Consider the following 21982-nt stretch of genomic DNA (forward strand, 5'->3'; position numbering starts at 1 on the left):
TTGAAAATGCAAGCTAAAATTTATTGAGTTCAAGTTGTGCCAAGTATTGTTCCCAGTGTTAAATATCTATTAACTCAAACCTCATAATAGCTCTCTCGGGTAAGTTCCATTCTCATCTCCCTGTTTTATAGGTGGGGAAACAGAAGCATAGGGAGGGCGAATTAACTGCCCATAATGACCCTGTAGGGCCAGGATTTACCCTGGCAGGCTGTTTCCAGAAGCTGTACTCTCCAGCACTACATGATAGTGCCTTGAATCTGTGTGTCCTCTGGCAGCCACTAACGGAGAGTGAAACAACTCTTTGAAGCACAGTTTCCATCTACTCAACTTCTAAATGATGATGTCCCACTGAGATCAAAAGTGAAACAATTCAATCAGACTTTGCTGTCTGGGAGGCCAGGCGGGCTCCAAAGCTGCCTATGGGTAGAGATAAGGGTTACAAAATAGAGATATGGGTTATATCAGGGTTTGGCAAATCTGTGAGCCGGATCTGGACTGCCTCCTGCTTTGCACCATTAGAAATAATTTTTTGATTTTTTAATGGTTGAGATAGAATCAAAGATGTGACATGTGCAAAGTCATAGGAAACTCAAATTTCAATGTGCATAAATAAGGTTTTATTGGAACACAGCCATGCTCATTCATTTACCTACGGTCTAAGGTGACTTTAGTGTAGCAACAGTGGCATTGAGTAGTTGTGCCAAAGACCATACGGCCCACAAAGTCTAAAGTATTTATAATTTACAAGTTAGTTAGTTTACAAATTACAATTACAGGAAATTCCTGTTTTAGTATATCGTTTAGAGGGGTGCCTGAGTGGCTTGGTCAGTTAAGCATCTGACTCTCGATTTTGGTTCAGGTCATGGTCTTGGGGTCATGAGATCAAGCCTTGGGCTTGTGATGGGCATGGAGCCTGCTTATTCTCTCTCCCCTTCTCTCTCTCCCTCTTCCTCTGCTCCCCACTCTACAAAAAAAAAAAAAAAAAAAAAAAAAAAAGGAATATGGTTTAGAGTTAGAAGGACTAACTTATAAGTCCCTACTCTACCATTATGTGTGGTCTTACCTCATGATTTAACCTCTTGAAATCTATTTCCTCATCTGTGCAGCACAGATAAAAGACACCTATAGGCTTTGAGAGAGCATTAAACAACCATTGCATGTAACGAAATGTCTTAGTATGCTGTCTGGTACAACTGATAAGTATATAATAACTATTAAAACAGAACCACAGGCAGGGAGCTTTATCTATGATACTTATCAGCGTACTCCAAGCACCTAAACCTATAACTAGCCATAGCAGATGCATAATATATAAGTTGGGTAAATGAATAAAAGCCCTCTGTTCTCTGTGTTAGGAACAACTGCTCTCAATTCAGGGACCAGTCAGAGAAAGATCTGAAAGATTAAGAAGTTAGAGAAGTTAGGTTGAGCTGGGCTTTTAGAGCCTGGTTTGATGGAGAAGAGAGAAGTAGAAGAAATATGGATGATGATATGGCAGGGGAAGGAGCAGAATACATTCAGATGATTGAAAATAAATGATTAATAAACCTGTCTTAGGGACAATGGAAGGTAAGTCATAGGTTCAGAATTTTCAATTATTCTATCTCAGTATAAATCAACTGATGGGAGAAAAGCATGATTTGGGGTGTGTTCCTCCTTCACTCCTCCCATCACTGCCTGCCAACCACCCGTGGTACTGATACCAAAGATGAAAACTTGGAATATTAAAATTAGGAGCCATCCCATGAAATTGATCAAACTAACCAGAAAGGTGAAAAACTGACACATGAGAAAATATCTTCATCAAGCATTTTCAAAACTATCACTTATTTTTTAGTAATCAGAAAATAAGTTCAGGCTTGGCTACCTTTTTCAGTCTGACCCCTGAAAGCATCGAATTATTTGAACAACCTTAAGGGTTTTACTTTTATTGCTTCTATGAAAAGAAGCAATAAAATGTTCTTGCTATGTGAGATGTTCTGACATAGGTGAAATGACCGAAGTTCACAAATTACCACAGATTAGAATTTTTTTTTTTTTTAGATTAGAATATTTTTAATAGGGGCGCCTGGGGTGGCTCAGTGGGTTAAAGCCTCTGCCTTTGGCTCAGGTCATGATCCCAGGATCCTGAGATCGAGCCCCGCATCGGGCTCTCTGCTCAGCGGGGAGCCTGCTTCCCTTCCTCTCTCTCTGCCTGCCTCTCTGCCTACTTGTGATCTCTCTCTGTCAAATAAATAAAATCTTTTTTTAAAAAAAAAGAGTATTTTTAATAGTTTATTATTAAAGCACATTTAGACAACATTTTACTTATTTGTTTATTTATTTTCAGAGAAGGAGAGGGAGAGGGTGAGAGAGAATCTTAAGAAATAGACTCCATGCTCACTGTGGAGCCCAACATGGCACTTGGCCTCATAGCGCCTCTTAGGCACTTGGCCTGAGACTATGACCTGAGCCGAAATCAAGAGCTGGGTGCTTAACAGACAGAGCACCCAGGTGCCCCTAGATTTCATTTTAAATTGCACTTCATAAATTAATGTACTTATTTATTCCTTCATTGTATTCTGTGTCAGGAATTGGGGTTTAGAGATAAAAGGTCCAGCTTTGACTTCAAGTGGCTTGTAAGCCAGTTAACAGCATTCAGCGTGGTGGATGCCATGATAGAGGTGCTGTGGTCTCACCAGGGACACCCAACCCTGACTGGGTAGATGTGGGGGTGGCAGTGGGAGTCATACATGGATTTCTCCAGAAGGTGATGCTTACCTGGACGCTCTGATACGGGACAGACTTGGGATGGGGCGGGGAGGGGGGCGGGGGGAGGTGTAGTGAGCATGGTTAAATCACCCACCCAGGTTTGTGTCACGATCTTTTTCAGTTAACACAGAAGACTTAAAAACATTTGCCATTTTAGCCCATCATATCTGGGTTTTTAGAAAACCGGAACGAAGCAGTTATATTCAGAAAGAGAATAGTAACCAAAGAATCTAAAAAATAAAACCCAGCATAAATAGCAATTATACACATACTAGCATATATTATAATAATCCTTTTATTTCAGCATTGTGGAATGGCTTATGCTGCTGTCTTTTAAATAGAGATGACACTTAGCAAATATATTTTTAAACTTACAGCTGAGGGGCAGGGTGGAAACCCCAGCACGGAAGCGAGTCTCATCAAACTCTCCCTTATATCCTAAAAAAGAAAGCAGAAATGCACATGAACTTGCTTCCTGATTTATTTTTTAGCCATGAGAAAAAATGTTAAAAATACACTTTGAATAAAACATGGGGAGTAAACCTACTCTTCACCACAACTGAAGCATATGCTGAAAGCTCCCCTTTAACGTTCATCGCAGAGGCCCGGTACTGAGCAGTGTCTTCGAAATCACATCTGAAAGGACAAGATGGAGATGAGTGAGCACTGCTGCAAGCTCTTCTATCAAGGATCTCTTTGCTAACACAGCACACTGCAAATCACTGACCAGCATGTGGCTCAGGGGACTTTTGATGAAGCTGACCCCTATCCAGCTCCCTGCAGGATTTTACATAACACAAGATACCTACTACAGTTTCAGGCCAGCAGCACAATGCGGAAGGAGGACACCTTCAGTCCACTGTGACCCTAGCCCAGGTTCATTTAAAATATCCAAAACACCCCATGTCAACAATCTGTTAAGCACGTACATTACAGCATGAACAGTGTTACAATTAACCAGTCTAAAGCGGTGTCAACAGCAGAAAATGTCTGGCCATGCAGATAACCTTCCAGAGCACCCCAGGGGTACAGCCTTCCTGCTGACCTCCCTTGGGGGGAGTTTCACTCTGCGGGCAACAACTGAGAGGGAAAGACACAGCCTCTCCTGCAGGACTCCCACAGCATCCCTGAGCTACGAACTGGATCTGGATCTGTCTAATGTGTGGTTTGGTGTTGTAGCTTCAAAGTACAAATATGGTATTTATCTCTCAACTCAACTAAGGTTCAGGTTACACTTGGAGTTTCAGCCCACAGCACAACATAGCAGTGCCATCTGGAAGTTCCTATAAGTTAAAATACAGAAATTGGGATGTGTTTAATAATGGGGTAAAAGAGAGAATGATCTCAGAGATGAACAAGCTAAGATTTCAAAGCAGATCACTTTGTGTCTCATCATAACCAGTGTCTGTGTTCTTCGTTGACCTTCTGGATTTAGTGTCATTTGTGAAAAATTCTTTCTCGTTGAAATTTTATGGCAGGAAGATCAATATGGTTGCCTTTCTCATAACTATTTAATTAAAAAGCACCCACGTAGCTCTCTGCAGCCTTAGTAGAACCACCAACTGGCAGAACTAAAGTGCCTTTAGGTCAAGGTCAGTGCTTGACCAATGTCCCAGGGCCCTAGGGTCCTACTTTAAACCCAGTATCACATGTGTCACCGGCTCTAATCAGAATTATATAAATTTTACTTTGACATCTCAGCATGTCATGGTTTCATGTGAACTGAAATGGTGGGACTTCTTCATCTACATAACCAGGCTTGGGTTTCAAAACCCTATTAGGAGATAGAATAAACGTTTGAGGACTCAAAAATTTTGATGTGGGGTTGGCTTTCTAAATTTTGCTTTGGATTTTGCTTTAAAAACATCCCATGTCCAGTCCTGCCTCCATCTGTAGTCTGATAGGCTTGGTACATAGTTTCCTGCACTTCCTGGGGAGCTGAAGGAGAGAATTTATCCCAGTGCAGCTTCCTTTCACTGCTACTCACCTCATTCTCCATGGCCTTTGCTGATTCAAGGCAAAAAAGGATGATGCTGATAATATTGATTTGGAATGGGGAAGGATCATTAAATATAAATGCCTATTTATGAACTTATTTTCTCACTAATTTCTTTTTTTTTAAAAGATTTTATTTATTTATTTGACAGAGAGAAATCACAAGTAGGTGGGGAGGCAGGCAGAGAGAGAGAGAGAGAGAGACACGGAAGCAGGCCCCCTGCTGAGCAGAAAGCCTGATGCGGGACTCGATCCCAGGACCCTGAGATCATGACCTGAGCCAAAGGCAGCGGCTTAACCCACTGAGCCACCCAGGCGCCCCTTCTCACTAATTTCTAAGAAAAGCTCTGAAGTATATAAAAGGATAAGCTAAAAGGTACAAATGAACTTTTTTTCTCATCATCTTTAAATTCAAATGTAAGATCACTTTGTGAGCATGTTGCATTGGGAAGAAAGGGGGACAGTGGTAGTTAACTGCTGGGATGCCTCCCCAGGTAATTGTCAAGCGACACACATGGACCCTGGCATCCTCTTACGCATTGATCTCCAGAGTGTGCATTCCATATCGACTCTCAATAATATATTTTCCAGGGTTTGCGTGGACGTTGATCGGTACCTGGTTTTTATACCTGTGAGACAATGGAAACAAGGCAAAGTAAGTGGAAATAAAAATAGCTTTATGATTAGAAGCACACACACAAGTCATTCTTGTTTTTGAAGGGACACCTGTAAACACAACACTGAGGTTAGCAGCAGCATCTGTTCAATAAATACAAATCTACGGCAGACTAAATAAAATACACTATAAATACAATAAAACTTCTTGATGAGTGTGCTTTCCTCTCCTCTAGCACAAAAATTACATGAAGTTGACTGTTTATAACAATGTGGTGCAATGACCTTGGGGTCGTGGGATCGAGCCCTGCATCGGGCTCCTGCTCAACAGGGAGTCTACTTCTTTCTCTTTCCCTTTCTTTCATATAAATAAAAAATAAAAATAAAAACTTTTTAAAAAGAGTACATAGTATAATGATTGATTTAGATAAAGTACAAAATCATATAAGACCAAATTACTGCTGTCAGAAGTCAAGAGAGTGATTTCCCTGGGGTATAGACCCCAGATATGGAGGATGCATCTTGGGGGCTGATATTTTTGGTTTCATGTTTGGGTGCTGGTGATGCAGGTGTGTGGTCTACAAAAACTCACCAAAGCTCTACATTTATATGTAATATGGACATTTTGTGTGTGTATATTATACTCAAATCAAAGACCTAAAGAAAAACTTGTCCACTGTTGACAACACAGAAAGGAAGTCTTTGTGTTGGGGGTTTTATTGTTGGCTGTCTTGTGTGGGATGAAAACAAAACATTCTTCCTACTAACATTCTTGCCTGTTGTTAAAAACAGTGTCATTGTATTGGAACTCTTGTATTTAAGTGTTTTGTTCTGTTAAAAGCAAGCATGGCTCTCTGCTTGGAAGAACTTAAATATCAATCATGAAAGAAAAAGTCTGACAAATAAAAGCTGAGAGATTTCCTTTTTCTGGCTGTCCTATTCCTGGTTAAGCCTCTCAGCCCTCAGACGGTGGGCCTACATGGAAGGACCCCTCTTGAGACACCATCTCCTGAGTCTGGAAGTAGCACCTTGATCCTTTACCCCGTCCTCATGCCCTCAATAGCCAATGACTACGGAGTCAGACCAGGCTTTTCTGCTGAAGCCATTTTCCATCCAAAAGAAGAGCTAGATTTCACTTGTTTCCCCTTTAGATGCCCTGCTTCATGTGCATAATGTAAATAACACTAATAATCACAATGGAGACAGAGCATTTACTATGAGCCAAGGAAGGTTCTAAGTGTTTTACGCATAGATCAGAAAATTCACAGGGTGCCTGGATCTCAGTGGGTTAAACCTCTGCCTTCGGCTCAGGTCAGGATCTCAGAATCCTGGGATCAAGTCCTGCATCGGGCTCTCTGCTCGGCAGGGAGCCTACTTCCTCCTCTCTCTCTCTCTCTCTCTCTCTCTGCCTGCCTCTCTGCCTGCTTGTGATCTCCGTCAAATAAATGAATAAAATCCTGAAAGAAAGAAAGAAGGAAGGAAGGAAGGAAGGAAGGAAGGAAGGAAGGAAGGAAAGAAAGAAAGAAAGAAATTAATTCAATCCTTGGGCACCTGGGTAGACCAGTCGGTTAAGTGTCTGCCTTCAGCTCAAGTCATGATCCCTGTGTCCTGGTATCAAGCCCCACAAAAGGCTCCCTGCTCAGTGGGAGTCTGCTTGTCCCTCTCCTTCTGTCCCTACCTTCCTGCTCGTGCTCTCTCTTGCTCTCTCTCTCTCTCAAATAAATAAGTAAAATCTTAAAAAAGAAGAAGAAAATTCAATTCTTAATGACAACTGTCTGAGATAGCACTATTTTTAATATCATTTTCCAGATGGAGAAACCAAGGCATGGAGAGGTTAAGTAACTGCCCCAGTTCACACAGCTAGATAGCAAAACTGAGATTTGAACCCAAGCATCCAGCTCGTGACAATATATGATGCTTCCATTTTCCAAATATTCTCTGGTTAGCTGCATTTTATTTCGTTAGACTTCTGTAAATGATTATAACAAGGGTTGGGAGCAAGGAAAGTAGTGAAAGGGGAAAGAAAGAAAGGAAATAATCTTCCGTCAGTTCCTTCTTCTCCCCAACTTGCACACTCACACGAGCGCACACACACACACACACACCCTATGTCCCTAAAACCTATCCATTTTCTGTACTTTTAAAAATGTGCCATTCTCCTATACCTAGCAAAATCCCAGCTCATCCTTCGAGGTTCAGATCAAATGCCATTTCTTAAATAAAGTCTTCCCTGAAATCCCACGTGATATTAATTGTTCCTGCCTCTCTATACCATTGTTACTTGTATCAAGCTGCAAGATAGAACCTTCATCAGATTATGGTTGGATAGGTGTCTCTTCTATTAAGCTGTCATTGCCTTTGTGACAGGGGTAGTGTCTGATCCATATTTACTCTATATTTTTTCTACTTATTCCCACTCTCAAGGGAGGATGAGTCACGGACGGGCAAATATTAGGCACTCAGTGTTTGTTAAATTGGCTTGAGCAGAATTATTGTGTAACAATAGATTAACTGTGCCTTCATAATGTTCGGCTGAAGGAACAGAGTTCTGACAAACACGTACTTCATGATATGGATAATTTAAAATAAGTTCAAGCCAAGAAAGTAAATTGAGGCTCTTTGTGTCTTGGTTCCCTCAGCTGTGAAGTGAGAGGGTTGCACACGCTGAGGAATGACAGCTGCATGGCAGGTGAGGAGGCACAACCTTCCACCCCACCCACGGCAGAATCGCTAGCCGTTCACTGCCAGCCCCAGAGCGTCCTTGGCCGGCCATCTCATCACAGAGCTCCAGGCAGACAGGGCTACTCGAGCAGAGATGGCCTAGAAGGAGAAATCTGCTCTGTGCGCCTAATTTCAAACATTCCTTATTTTGATGAATGACAGAGTAGAGCAAGTTAATCGGCATGTTCTTCAGGCTGGTCTCAGGAATTTCACACTTGACTCAAAAGCTCCCTCTTGTTCAGGTTTGTGCATGAGCTGGGGTTTTCTGTAGTTCTTTTTAGCATAAGGAGAGAAATAGAACACCAAAAGCTACGGCAAGTGGTGCTTAAGCAATCAATTTAGTGACACTCAATTTGGCTTCTGACCAAAAATGATGTTCATATCTCTATAAACTTTGAGTTAAAACAGAATCTTATAGCTCCCAGGACTTGCTTCACCTTCCTTGCTTTCCAGCACTACCCCCACTTAGCACCTTCATGCCTTCCCCCAGCTAAATACCCATGACTTTTCTAATGCGACCACCTGGCATGAGAAGTCGGTTTAAAATTTACACGCGCACGACACACAACACTTTGAGGATCCCCTAGTCTTTCCTCTGGAACTTCAGATGTCAGTGTAAGAAAAGCCTGTTGTAATGCAACAGACAAGGATTGAGTTAGGAGGCAATTCTCTTTCTCTGAGAACTTTACCTAGTCATTCAGGTTTGGGGTTACTGTGAGATTGACTGTCTTCCAGTATGAGGTCAGGGAAGAAAAGAAGGATTTTTCGCCTGCTCTGTATATTCTTCACAGCTTGTTATTTCTGGAAAGTGAAATTCCAAACAGGCTAGTCAGAGGCTAATTTTGGAGAGTAACCTAGACTCTGGGATTATTTGTCAAAAGGCTTCTGAAATTCTTCTTTTTTTAAAGGTTTATTTATTTATTTTAGAGAGAAAGAGTGCATGAGTGGGAGAAGGAGTGGTTGGGGGGTGGTGGAGCAGACTCCCTGCTGAGCAGGGAGCTCTCTGACTATGTGGTCTCAATCTCAGGACCCTGAGATCATGACCTGAACCAAATCCAAGAGTCAGAAGCTTAACTGACTGTGCCAGGCAATCCAGGTGCCCCAAGCCTTCTGAAATTCTCGTGAATATTCAGAGGTACACCATTTTCCTTACCATTTTCACGGAGAGTTTATGAACTACTTACTAGTTAAAGAGCTCTCATTATACTGTATTTGTAGAATAATATTCTTCCTTTATGTGTGTAAAACAGACTTCGTTCCCCCAAATAAATGTCTGAATCTTGGGCTAACTCGACAACAAGGGGTTACGTAAAAGCTCTCTGGCAATGTAGAGCATGGCCAAGCAAAAAGGCTCATTCTGACTTTTATCTATCCACAAGCAATACATGCCAAAATGATCTTTAACATGCTGAATCTCACCACAAACTCTGATTACTACTTAGCATCCAACTTCATATTTTTAATAAATAGCTATTACCCACTTTAAAAGCCAGTTGGCTGAGAGAGATCTATCCCATCAGGTTAGACTTTGGACTTACTAAATAAGAAAAATCTAAAATAAAACCCCAAGCCCTTATGTTGGGAAGTAATTGTAAATTATAAATAATTTTAATTTTAAACTATTTTAAATGTAGGTTGTTTTCCAAAAATAATACAGTAGTAATTAAAGTTAACTTTAAATAATATCATGAATAACTCTAATCTTATAAATAAATTCAATGTGTTATTCTATTATGGAATTTATAAGTTCTCATAATTTGAAAAACAGAATAAGACTTTTCCAAATATCCACAGTCTTACTGAAATACATCTCTTATACTACTTTATCCTGAGGGTTTTGAACTATTTTTATGCCCAATGACAAATTTAAGTGTCTCTTTGGCAATAACTCTAGGGGCAATGTGAAGAATTCCAAACAAGTATTTAAATGTCTCGCTTGATGATCTAGCCTCGTATTTCAGACAGATCCAAAAACTTGGGTGTTGAGTGAGTAAATGAATGAACAGCTACTCACTAACACCAACACACTGAACCAATGAGCTTGCATGAATCTCCCCACAGATTACAATCACAAAATTGATCTAGACTTTGGACTGGAAATCCAATTAAATCTGGATTTTTTTTAAAAAAGTATAAAATTAACTCAATTCCTTCCCTTTTTAAGAGAGAACTTTTCTCTTCTTCCCTATTTCCTATAATTTAAAAAATCTAAATAGGCAATACATTTATATGGTTCAAGAACCAGAAAGTATAAAGGTACACAAGGAATAGTCTCCTTCAAACATGTCTGTCTGCCATCCAGCTTATTCCCACAGCTACTGTTCTCCTTGGGTTCTTATGAATCCTTCCCAAGTTTATTTTATGCAAGTAAAACAAATACAAACATAAATTTTTTTCCTCTTCTTTCAAACCAAAATATAGCCTATTATACAATTTATTATATAAATCTAGCCTATGAAATTAAGTCAAACAACTTTAGCATTTTTTACCATATATATGGTGAAAAATATATAATAAACATATATATATTATCTATCTATATATATATATATATAAATATATATATATATTTCCCTTTGTGTTGACAAAGCCCTCCTTCAGGATAGCTAGCTTCACTGTGGTGGTGCAGAAGCATCTTGTAACTAACTTCTCTACTGGACCCAACGCATAAACAGGTTTCCTTCTGCTCTCAGAGTGACTTGGGAATCGGACAGTGCTCCTTGGCCTCTCTGCACCTGGCCCTGATGAATGATATGTGCTCCTGTCATTAGTGCTTCTGGGTAACCTCTAGGTTCCATTTAGACGGACTTGGTCAGTACATGGGACTGGCCAAAGAACAGCTGCTGCCTGTTCGTATCATTTGTTAGACCTCAGGGACTTCCATGTCCCGTGGGTGCTTAGTGGAAACTTGGAACTTAACCCTCTTTGGAAAGGGCTCTAAGGAAGCCAGGGCCCAGGCACACATGCCCTTGAAAAACATGTCTAAGGACCTAGCAGCTACAAGGGGAGGCAGAACAAATGCAGAAAGCATCATCACAAAATTGTTCCCGTGATTTACCTCCTTCTATTCAGGAAGGCCATTCCCAATTATTTCTTTCATACTTGTACTCTGTGTCAGGCCCAGAAGGCTACAGTTGAGTAATAAAAAGACACAAATGCCAGCAAAGTACTCACCAACAACCTTGGTTTGTGCTTGGATTGTGGGTCCCCTGCTCATTGAGGGGATGAATGCCTATTGAAGACTGGGTACTCTGTACCACTGTTATGAAGTAAATTAGAGCTTTGCTGAATGATTATTTTTTAAAAGGCAGCATACCCAGGAAGGTACACTAATCTTACACACAGTTTACCTCCAGGGAGGGTTTACCTGGAGGCCAAGGGAGCTTCAGGGTCACTCATTATTAAGGTTCTCCTGAAGCCTCATTGCCTAATTTATATTATTAACATTCTTTTTTTTTTTTTAAAGATTTTATTTATTTATTTGACAGAGAGAGATCACAAGTAGACAGAGAGGCAGGCAGAGAGAGAGAGAGAGAGAGAAGCAGGCTCCCCGCTGAGCAGAGAGCCCGATGCGGGACTCGATCCCAGGACCCTGAGATCATGACCTGAGCCGAAGGCAGTGGCTTAACCCACTGAGCCACCCAGGCGCCCCAACATTCTTTTTTGTAAAGACTGTCCCCCACTTGTATGAGCTTCATGCCCTGCAAAACCTGGATCTGACCTTATTTACTGCCGTAGCTAATTTCCAGTTATCTGCTTGATGACTGTCTAAATTTAAGCTTTATCCAGGGGCAAATCTTACTCTCTGAAGTATGTTAACTATTTTCTTTGTGATCCACTGGTTCTCTTGTTTTCATATTTACTTTATACTTGACTTGCAAGGCAATTGGATTTTCTGTGACATGCTCTGATCTATCCCTACGGAGAAAATTTTATAAAGAATGGAGTTGTCTTCTCCAAGCACTAAAGGATGTACAGGAACTCGAGAAGACTTGTTCCAGTAAATGAATCGCTTCCCAATTATTCCTGAGACAAATCTTATGTCTATGTCTTCTTTTTGGTTTAAAATGAGCCCCTGGGACATATAGTTCCATATTAAGAAAAAAAAGTATTTCAAAGCCAGATATGAAAGATTTGGGGAGCCAATCTTACTATTCTCAGCTTCATTAATGAAAATAACTGAAAATTGACAGTATTTCTATTTTTCAATTTAACTAGAATTCAAAGAGTTGACAATTCAGTCATCTCATATTTTTGTAAGGAGTTTTTATATTTTTTGCTTGTTTTTAAAATCCTTCTTTTCCAGCCAACACAACATAATACAGGAATTTAATCTCTGACAGAGTTTGAGCTCTTCCTTAGTGAAAACACATCACTCTAGCTCAGTAACAACATCAGTGGTACATGGCATGATTGTATTGTATTTTAGCAGCTATATGTTTAGCAAAATAAGCAACTGCTTAAGAGATTAGTATTTATCTCCCAGAAATTCCTTTGTGTCCTTTGAAAATCATCTTTAACTCTAATTTCTAAAATGCAGGAAGAAAAAAAAGAATATTGTGTAATAAGTATATCTACTTGATTAAGGACTCCAATTATTTGTTTAATTCGTAAGAGGAATGTCTTACTGACCAAGTAATTCATAGAGCTGAAAATCTGTTATTCTTCACACATTTCGGTTGGAAAGTTTAGATTTTTTTTATGAGGTGAGAAGTAATCAGTTTCTTAAGAGGAACTATCCTTTTCATGGGCCAACATATGCAACTCCATAGTTGCAGAGAAAGGTGAGGCCAAGACTAATTGATTCCTGGCTTCGTATAGTATACGTTTATATGTTTATACTTTAAAAAAATTAGTATACCTTTATAGTTTAACGTTTGTAAATTGATTTTTTTTAACTTAATTTTTATTGTAATATGTTCTTTGTCAGTTACCTCTGTTAGTCCTAGCCTGGTGGCTAACCAACAGAGATAATGGACAAGAAAGGAGGAGTCAGGCCCTTTGCAGGTGGCAATGACATTCGTGTGGCATTTATACTGTAACATAGAGTGCATTTACCACCACTCCTATATATAAAAAAAACAGCATGCAAAATATCCGTGTCAGGGAATTAAACAGAAAACATCTCTTTAGGTTGGCGCCAACATTTTCGTACTTCCGCTGTCTGTGGCAGGTACTCATAACATATAACAGGAAAGTTTAGAGTTTAGGGATCACGAGGTCATTGACAACTGCAATAGGATATATGATGGAAAGAGAAGATTGGTGCTTATTCTTTATGGAAAGAAAATTTCTTAAGACTCCATATTGAATAACATCTTCCATCTGGTTTCCCTCTTTCATTTGGCTTTAGAAAGTATGTTAAGACCTCAGCACATGTGAGGAGTAGAGATGAAGCCCTCTGGGTTTTAAGTATTTTTTTAAAAGAGTATTGTTTCTGATCACAAAATAATTCCTATAGTATATGGGAGAAAATTTTTTTTTAAATTGTATGGCCCACAGCAGTCATAGCCATATATTTTCTTTGTATGTAAGTATGTTAGCTACATTTTAATACTTTATGCAAGATAAAGACCCCTTTTATAAAAGGATTAGCAGGATTATGAAGTATCATAATATATCATAATGTACACGAGATTGTTCTTTCTTCTCATTCATAAAATATTTGTCCTGGAATCCTTTCTGCACTATTTTAAAAATCTGTACAAACTTGTAGGTACTTTCTTTGACTCTTGCATATTCATAATGCTGAATATCTTCACTGGAGGTAAAACTAGTTTTGTGTAATGGATTCTGTGAGTAATTTTCATATAGATAACATACCATGTGACACGAGGTTCTGGCCAGCCGGATACAGAGCAATGTAATTTTACACTTTCTTTCTCCCAAACAGTGTGGGAACGAGGCTTAATGACAAAGTCGGGAGCATGAAGAAGATGATCTTCATTCAACTTTCTATGAAATGCCTCAGTTTCTTCTAACTATAAAAAAAAATCAAAATATTATGAAATCAAAGTAACCTGTGCTACTAATATAACAAAAATCCAAGTTATCATTTTTCCACTTGGAGGCTTACATTTGTATTTAGACCAAAGGCCTTCTCTTTTTCCCCATTTTTAAAAAATATTTTATTTATTTATTTATTTACTTACTTACTTATTTACTTATTTATTTTAGCGAGGGGGAGGAGCAGAAGGGGAAGGAGAGGGACACGCAGACTTTATGCTGAGCATGGAACCCCATGTTGGAGGCTCCACTCAGAGCTCTTCCCAGGGCTAAATCCTAGGACCCTGAGATCATGACCTGAGCTGAAATCAAGTCAGATGCTTAACCAGCTGTGCCACCCAGGTGCCCCTCTTTTCCCCTTTTAAAAAGATACATTTAATTTTTAACATTCTAAGCCTCAACAACATATTTTACTTTCCCCTAAGGTGGACTTCTTAAAGTTCTTTAGAACCATAATTTCTGTAGAACCTAAAATTTCATGGAGTCTAAAATTACTCAGTCTTTCTTTGACCCATATATTTTGCTGTCTTTCTCCTTGCATGCATCTCTGCATTTGTAAATTACATTAAATTGTCTTTTCTTACTGTTTTTGTCAGTGACACGCGTTCTGCCTTCTCTCGAATTGCTACTTTCCTTGACTTCTTCTCAAAAGCTTCTTCGTGGTGAAGAGTGGATGTAGACTGTTTGGATACTGAGGACTGCTTGGATACTGAGGACTGTTTGGATACAGCGGACTGTTTGGAGACAGCGGATTGTGTGGAGACAGCAGACTGTTTGGATATAGCAGACTGTTTGGATGCTGTGATTCCTTCTTCACTAGCAAGAAGATTTCTCTGGGCTATATAAGCAGCAGCTTCTTTAATTCTTTCTTCTTCCGTATCTGTAATTCCACTGACATGCACTTGGCTAAAATATAATAAGAGCAAAACATGGATACTGTGGATGGCACTGATAGGATTGCCTAATTTTTACTATTTTCAAAGTATCAGAACTTAGATGTTGTGTACTGTACCCAAAGAAAACTTGACAAAGAAAAGCCTGGTAAATCAGCAGCTAACTCTTCATATACAGAAGTAATCATCATCTTAATCCATAATGGTAAAAATAATAATACCTACTGTGGCCATGCTGTTGCCAAGTGTTTTTTTACAAACATCATCTCATTTTACACCCAAAATAACTCTTATCATTTCTACTTTAGACATATGATAATAAAACTCAGAGAAATTAGATAACTTATTGAAGGTCATTTTGTTGGTTTTTTTAGGGCATTTAAATAGGATTGAGTCTATAATAAAAGATTAACTTATGACATTGTAAAATGAGATATCGTTTGTGTGCCTGTGATCCTGATATGGGACTATGTGCTTGGTCTGGATTCTTAACTCAGCTGATATAATGCAATGCCCAGAACTGTTGTATATATAAATAAATTCTCAATTTACATGAGATCCTTAAGCCGAGATAGTCTGTATAAAGCAGCTAGTAAGATTTGAGAATCTTAATACCAAAAACAATTGGTATTCAACAAAGTTTTCCCATCTTCTTCCTAGATTGTTAATACTGTCAACACCATTATTAAGTGTTTTTTTTTTAAGATTTTATTTATTTATTTGACAGAGAGAAAGAAATCACAAGTAGGCAGAGAGGCAGGCAGAGAGAGAAGGGGAAGCAGGCTCCCCGCTGAGCAGAGAGCCTGACTAGGGTTCAACGTGGGGCTTGATCCCAGGACCTTGAGATCAGGACCTGAGCCAAAGGCAGTGGGTTAACCCACTGAGCCACCCAGGCGCCCCATGAAGTGTTATTTTTAACACAGTAGTAGAATATAGGAGGTGGATCCGTATTTAAAAAGGGAAAAAGGAGAACCAGAAATAAAACCAAGAGGATAAGTTTTTCCTTGCATTTTATTACATTACATTATAGTTTCTTCTGTAAATGATCATTTCTTGAGACTGGCCTTGAGGAGACAAAATGGTTTCATTTAGAAGAAAGAAGTCACTGAAAGGAAGAAGCCTCATTTCATGTAGTAAAGGAAGAAGACTCATTTCATGTGAAAGGAAGAAGCCTCATTTCATGGAGACATATACCACGTAGGAGAATGCTAACTTAATATGCTTTTTAAATATTTTTTTAGGGGCTCCTGGGTTACTTAGTGGGTTTAAGCCTCTGCCTTCGGTTCAGGTCATGATCCCAGGGTCCTGGAATCGAGCCCCGCATCAGGCTCTCTTGCTCAGCAGGGAGCCTGCTTCCTCCTCTCTCTCTCTCTCTGCCTGCCTCTCTGCCTACTTGTGATCTTTATCTGTCAAATAAATAAATAAATAAAATCTTTTTAAAAAATTTTAAAAAATAAATATTTTTTTAAAAGAGTGGGAACAAAGCAGAAAATAAAATATTTTATTCCTCTAGACTAGTCATCTCCTATAAAGAATGTCAATGTATATTAAACCAACTGTGAAGGGGCTAAGAATGGGTAAGCATACTTAGCAAAATACGCATATTTCAATAGAAAGTTCACTTTAAAAAATCAGAGATATCAAAGCTATCAAAGAAAAAGCTAAAAATAGCATATTATTTATCCCCTTACCTTCCTAACCGAAATCAGAGCAATTATGACATTAGTTTCTGAAACAATTCCAAAAGGATCTATCAGAGAAGAATGGGAAGAAAAACACATGGCAACAGAAGTAGGTCACCAACAATGACAACTAGGTCATTGCCTCCTGAATTTCCTGATGGCATTTGCCCTGAGAGGATGCCCTCATTTTTAGTATCACCTTAGACCTGTAGAGAGTTTAGCATTCAAAGGAAAATAAACAGGAAAGCCTCCGAAGGTTTCCATTAAATCTTAATTTGGTGTCTCCTGCAGGTTTCATGTTTCCCCTACATTATTAAAATCATTCAAAAAAAAGTTTATATTTTTTAAAAAAGAACACATACACACATATTTACCTTATAAACAAAGAAATTTGGCATTAATGGACTTGTGATTTCATGATTACTCTGTTTGAAGTTTGCCCCAAGATAAATAGTAATTTTTTTTACATTAAACAAATATAGGGAAATAGGCAGGCATTCAAATTATGAGGCCATTCTTGTTCTTAGTCTATGTTATCTAAGATTTTTCTTCTTCCTAATGAATAATAATTAAACCACACTGGCAACCACAATGGTTCCCTCTGCCTTAATATAACATCTGACCATTTTTTTTAAAGTTCATCCAGTATTTTATAGTTCTGAACCCTTCTTTTCTACTCTAGTGACTATATGTAGTGTCCAATCACTAGCATCCAATGCTCTCCTTCTAATTTCAGTCAGTTACATCACTAGAAATAAGTTCCTGATCATTCTCTTTTGTCATGTAGCCATCCTAGATGATGGCAGATTTCCACAATGAACATGTCTCCCTCAGTGCAGAATTCCAAGGTTCCTCAGATTTTACTCAATCAGGACACAGTTAAGTGCTCAATAAATGTCAACTGCAATTATTATGACTACCTGACAACATTACTCTTCACTTTCTAATATTTAAAGCCAGGAAAAGAATGCATACATACCGTCCTGAGAAAATGGGCACCATATAGTCACTTGGCAGATTTTCCTTCTCTTCCCCAGAGAGAAAGCTCTTCTTGGCTCTCTTTGCTTGGGGACTCAACTTGGATGAATAATCTTCTAACATGAGACTGGAATCTGTAAGTCTGAAACAAAACCCCCAATATTAGCTAATAACCAAAAATTGCATTGAAAATATTCAAAAATGGGGCACCTGGGTGGTTCAGTCATTAAGCGTCTGCCTTTAGCTCAGGTCATGATCCCAGGGTCCTGGGATCAAGCCCCATATCAGGTTCCCTGCTCAGTGGGGAGCCTGCTTCTCCATCTCCCATTCCCTCGCTTGTGTTTCCTCTCTCACTGTCTGTCTCTCTCTCTAATAAATATTAAGAAAATAATTTATAATAATAAATAATAATATAATACAAATAATAAGAAAATAATGTATAAGAAAATAAATAATTAAATATAAATAATTAAAAAATAATTTATAAGAAAATAAAAAGTATTTTCTTAAAGAAAATATTAAAAAATGCTTATTAGGTAGTTTCAACTTGGGAGAGATTCATAGAATCCTAGATTTCTGTTATCATATCTTGTATCTTTAGAACTAAAGTGGAGTGAGAAAGACCTCATACAATGCACTCTATACAGACACAAGAGAAAAATTGGTTTATGATAATTTCATGGCTTTGTCCATCGCCCTCCTCAAAAGTTTCAAGTAAAAACAGCAGTGTTTTTGTAATAGATCCAAATACCCTTTTGCTGTTAAGTTAATGTTCAAAGTTCAGAAAATTTAGTAAGTCTATAAAAATGGTTTTATCCAAATCTTTTCAGGGGATTGACAAAATATAAAATGTTCTGGACAGGGAGCCCTTCTCCCTTCTCCACCAAACCATCTTGATGCAGGACACCTAGGTTCACCTTTGAGGCCTTTATGTAGTGTAGACAGACTCCTCTTTTAGAAGAAACACTGAGTTTATCAAACAAGAGTTAATATAGTTCGTGTAAACATAGTATTGACTGAGAGAGTTTCAGGGGTGTAATAAAGGACATTTTCTGATTTCAGGGTCCTGGGATCGAGCCCCGCATTGGGCTCTCTGCTCAGCGGGGAGCCTGCTTCCTGGACCCCGACCTCTCTCTGCCTGCCTCTCTGCCTACTTGCGATCTCTCTCTCTCTGTGTGTGTCAAATAAATAAATAAAATATTTTTAAAAAATTTTTCATCAGTTCTGTTGTACACAAAAATCTGCCCATGCACATTTGTGAAAATGTGCATTTGGAGGTAGACGGTGTTCTAAATAAACAAACAAAAAAAAGTATTAGCGGCAGGAAACATGAGAGCAGAGACTGTACCTAGAGAAAGGACTAATAAAACCAAAAGTACAATCAATCTTAATCTGTGTAGTTCTTGAATAAAATGAAATGCATTTGCATTCAAATATTTACAAGTGGCCATGAATTTCAGGAGTTCATGGACTCTTTCTAATTAATTCATGGACTCATGTGAAAAGTTCCTGGTCTACATAGTAATGAAAGATGTCCACATTAGGGAACTCTACCAGAACTCTCTACTATCCTTGTAATTTGAAATGATCCTAAAATAAAACAGTATTAAGAAGTCCCCTTGTCTAGAGAAAATGTGGGAAGAAAGTAAAGTTTGTGTGTGATGTGGCATGGAAAGAGCAAGCTGCCCAGCTGAAACAGAAAAACTTTCCAAATCAACCAAACCTGATCATTTCTCAACCTTTAAAAAGCATTAGGAAAAGCAAAGAGATGACCTAAATCAAAATCAGAAGACAGGCCAAACATATACATAGTGCAAAAGGAACACATAATAATGCAAGTGAATATATCCTCTGCTAAACAAGTAGCGCAGAACTGTAGGGCTTCTAGAAAGCACGGGGGTGGGGGGGGTGGGCAATGGCTCTGGGCATGGTGTTATAGGATGGGCTAATTCCTTTTGCCCCCCAAAGAGAGTGGCCAACTTCTTCCTCTCCCACTAACTAGCTCCTTCCCTCGGGTGAATATCTAGGTCCTAGTCTACGTCAGCAGGTTAGAACCTTGAATTCAAGCTTGAGGATTGGTTACCAACTGGAAGGCTGAGTGAAATTTGTTCCTGGCTGCCTGTTCCAGGCAGTAGCAAAATGACTGCATTCTATACCCCCAGAAGATTACAAAGTACAGGCTGTGCTAATACAGGTCTAAGTTTAAAGTGGTATTTTCCTTCCCCTCTTTAACTCATTACCATGCAAAATAAAATTAATTTTGGAGTTTAACAGTTTCCTTTTTTCCATTTATAGGATACTCGCATTTTTTTCGTTTTGCTTTCACTTTTCTGTTTTTGTTCTTTTTTTTTTTTACTTTCATTCTAGTGTCTATAATCATTCTCATGAGCTCATATTTTCAACATTTATTCATACTGAAACAGCTATGACTTGTCATTCTTTTTGTTGTGTTGTTGTTCTTTTTTTCTGTCACTTTCCCTTTAAGATGAATCTTTAAAATGATGCACTTATTACATAGAGTGTGCCAGAAGGTGATTATTCCATCCTCACAGGTAAATCGCAGCAGCTGGTTTTTAATATTGAACTTTATGGTAATGATTCATGGTCTTATCATCAGTTTCCATTTCATGTTATTTGGAACAAAAAACTTCACAAAAAGCATTATGATGTTTTACATTATATAGTATTATTTAGAAAATCCAAAGCATTCAGAAAAAAAAAATCCGTGTTATGTTCTTTAAAGTTTCTTCAAGCTTTTGAATACTAATTTAAAAAAAAAAAACAGTCCACGGTGCCTGGGTGGCACAGTCTGTTACGTGGCCAACTCTTGGTTTCAGCTCAGGTCATGATCTCACGGTTGTGAGATCAGGCCTGCATTGAGCTCTGAGCTCTGTGCATGCTCAGCACAGAGTCTGCTTGGGATTCTCTCTCTCTCCCCTTCTGCCTCTCCAACTCTTGCCCTCTCTCTTTCTGAAATAAATGGGCAAACCTTAAAAAAAAGGGGGGGGGGCGCCTGGGTGGCTCAGTGGGTTGAGCTGCTGCCTTCGGCTCAGGTCGTGATCTCAGGGTCCTGGGATCTAGTCCCGCATCGGGCTCTCTGCTCGGCAGGGAGCCTGCTTCCTCCTCTCTCTCTCTGCCTGCCTCTCTGCCTACTTGTGATCTCTCTCTGTCAAATAAATAAATAAAATCTTTAAAAAAAAAAGGGGGGGGAAGCATGTAAGGGATTATAGGTTAAAATACTATGCCAACAGTCTATTTAACAATAAGTCACTTACTGAAGATAGCAAACAAAACTAAGTCAGAGAAACATCGAGTTTTAAGGAACTATATAACAATCAGTGTAACTAATTATTTGAAGAAAAAGCCATCAACAGTCTATTTTGTTATGATCCAAGAACACTGAAGTCTAACATCTTACTCTATTGAACTCTAAAGTCGAATATTGTTTTTAGAGGAGAATATTTTAAGAAGAATATGTAAAATTTAATCCTTTTTGAATTTAAATCAGAAGGTGAAATAAGAAATGAAATAAGCCAGTCAGAGTAAGACAAATACCACAGGATTTCACACATATGCAGAATTTAAGAAACAAAACAGATGAACATAGGGGAAGGGAAGGAAAAATAAAATAAGATAAAAACAGAGAGGGAGACAAATCATAAGAGACTCTTAACTGTAGGAAACAAACTGAGTGTTGCTGGAGAGGAGGGGGGAGGGAAGATGGGGTAATTGTGTGATGGGCATTAAGGAGGACACTTGATATAATGAGCACTGGGTATAACATGCCACTGATGAATCACTAAATTCTAGCCCTGAAACTGATAATACCCTATATATAAACTAACATGAAAAATAAAACTAACCTAAATAATTTTTTAAAAGATGAAATAAAGTTTTGCTAACTTCTTGGATTTTTAGTTATATCTAAATTTTAAAAATAATCCTCCATCTTAAAGTCAGTTACTGAGTAGACACTAAACTTGATGTGCATGGATCTATTTGGGTCTTTTAACTATTAAAACTATAATTAATGCTCTTTATGTACTGAGCTTAATTCTTGAAGCTTTCTTGAAGTTTTCTGAATTTCGGTTTATGAAGGCGATGAAATTAAGCAATAGTTAAAGATTGATTTGTATGTGTATACACGCACTTGCACATCTGTAACTGTGTCTAAGTACAAATTTTTGTGTCCTGCTACTAATTGGAGTATCTCCTCTGCCTAAATTTATGCCTAAATTTAACAGAATTTAAAGAAACATCATCATGTGTATGGCATCATCACATCTACAACCAGCAGCACCATAGAGAATGGATGTAGCTGAAGTTGAGAGAGCTCTCTCT

The 21982-nt window shown here is 38.6% G+C and overlaps 1 protein-coding gene across 9 annotated transcripts in view; it reads right to left on the reverse strand.

Annotated features, from left to right (window-relative positions):
- The window catches only part of MYOM1 (myomesin 1), a 159287-nt gene that overhangs the window by 85618 nt on the left and 51687 nt on the right, over positions 1–21982 (reverse strand). For all 9 annotated transcript variants that reach the window (XM_044243342.1, XM_044243334.1, XM_044243335.1 and 6 more), the window contains 6 exons: positions 17643–17783; positions 14673–14994; positions 13906–14063; positions 5283–5375; positions 3299–3387; positions 3127–3189 (listed from right to left, as the gene is read on the reverse strand). In XM_044243342.1, coding sequence (XP_044099277.1) covers positions 3127–3189; positions 3299–3387; positions 5283–5375; positions 13906–14063; positions 14673–14994; positions 17643–17783 — 866 coding nt within the window. The remainder of the gene's footprint in view (positions 1–3126; positions 3190–3298; positions 3388–5282; positions 5376–13905; positions 14064–14672; positions 14995–17642; positions 17784–21982) is intronic.

Source organism: Neovison vison, chromosome 3 (genome assembly GCF_020171115.1).
Source record: "Neovison vison isolate M4711 chromosome 3, ASM_NN_V1, whole genome shotgun sequence".
Classification (NCBI taxonomy): Eukaryota; Metazoa; Chordata; class Mammalia; order Carnivora; family Mustelidae; genus Neogale; species Neogale vison.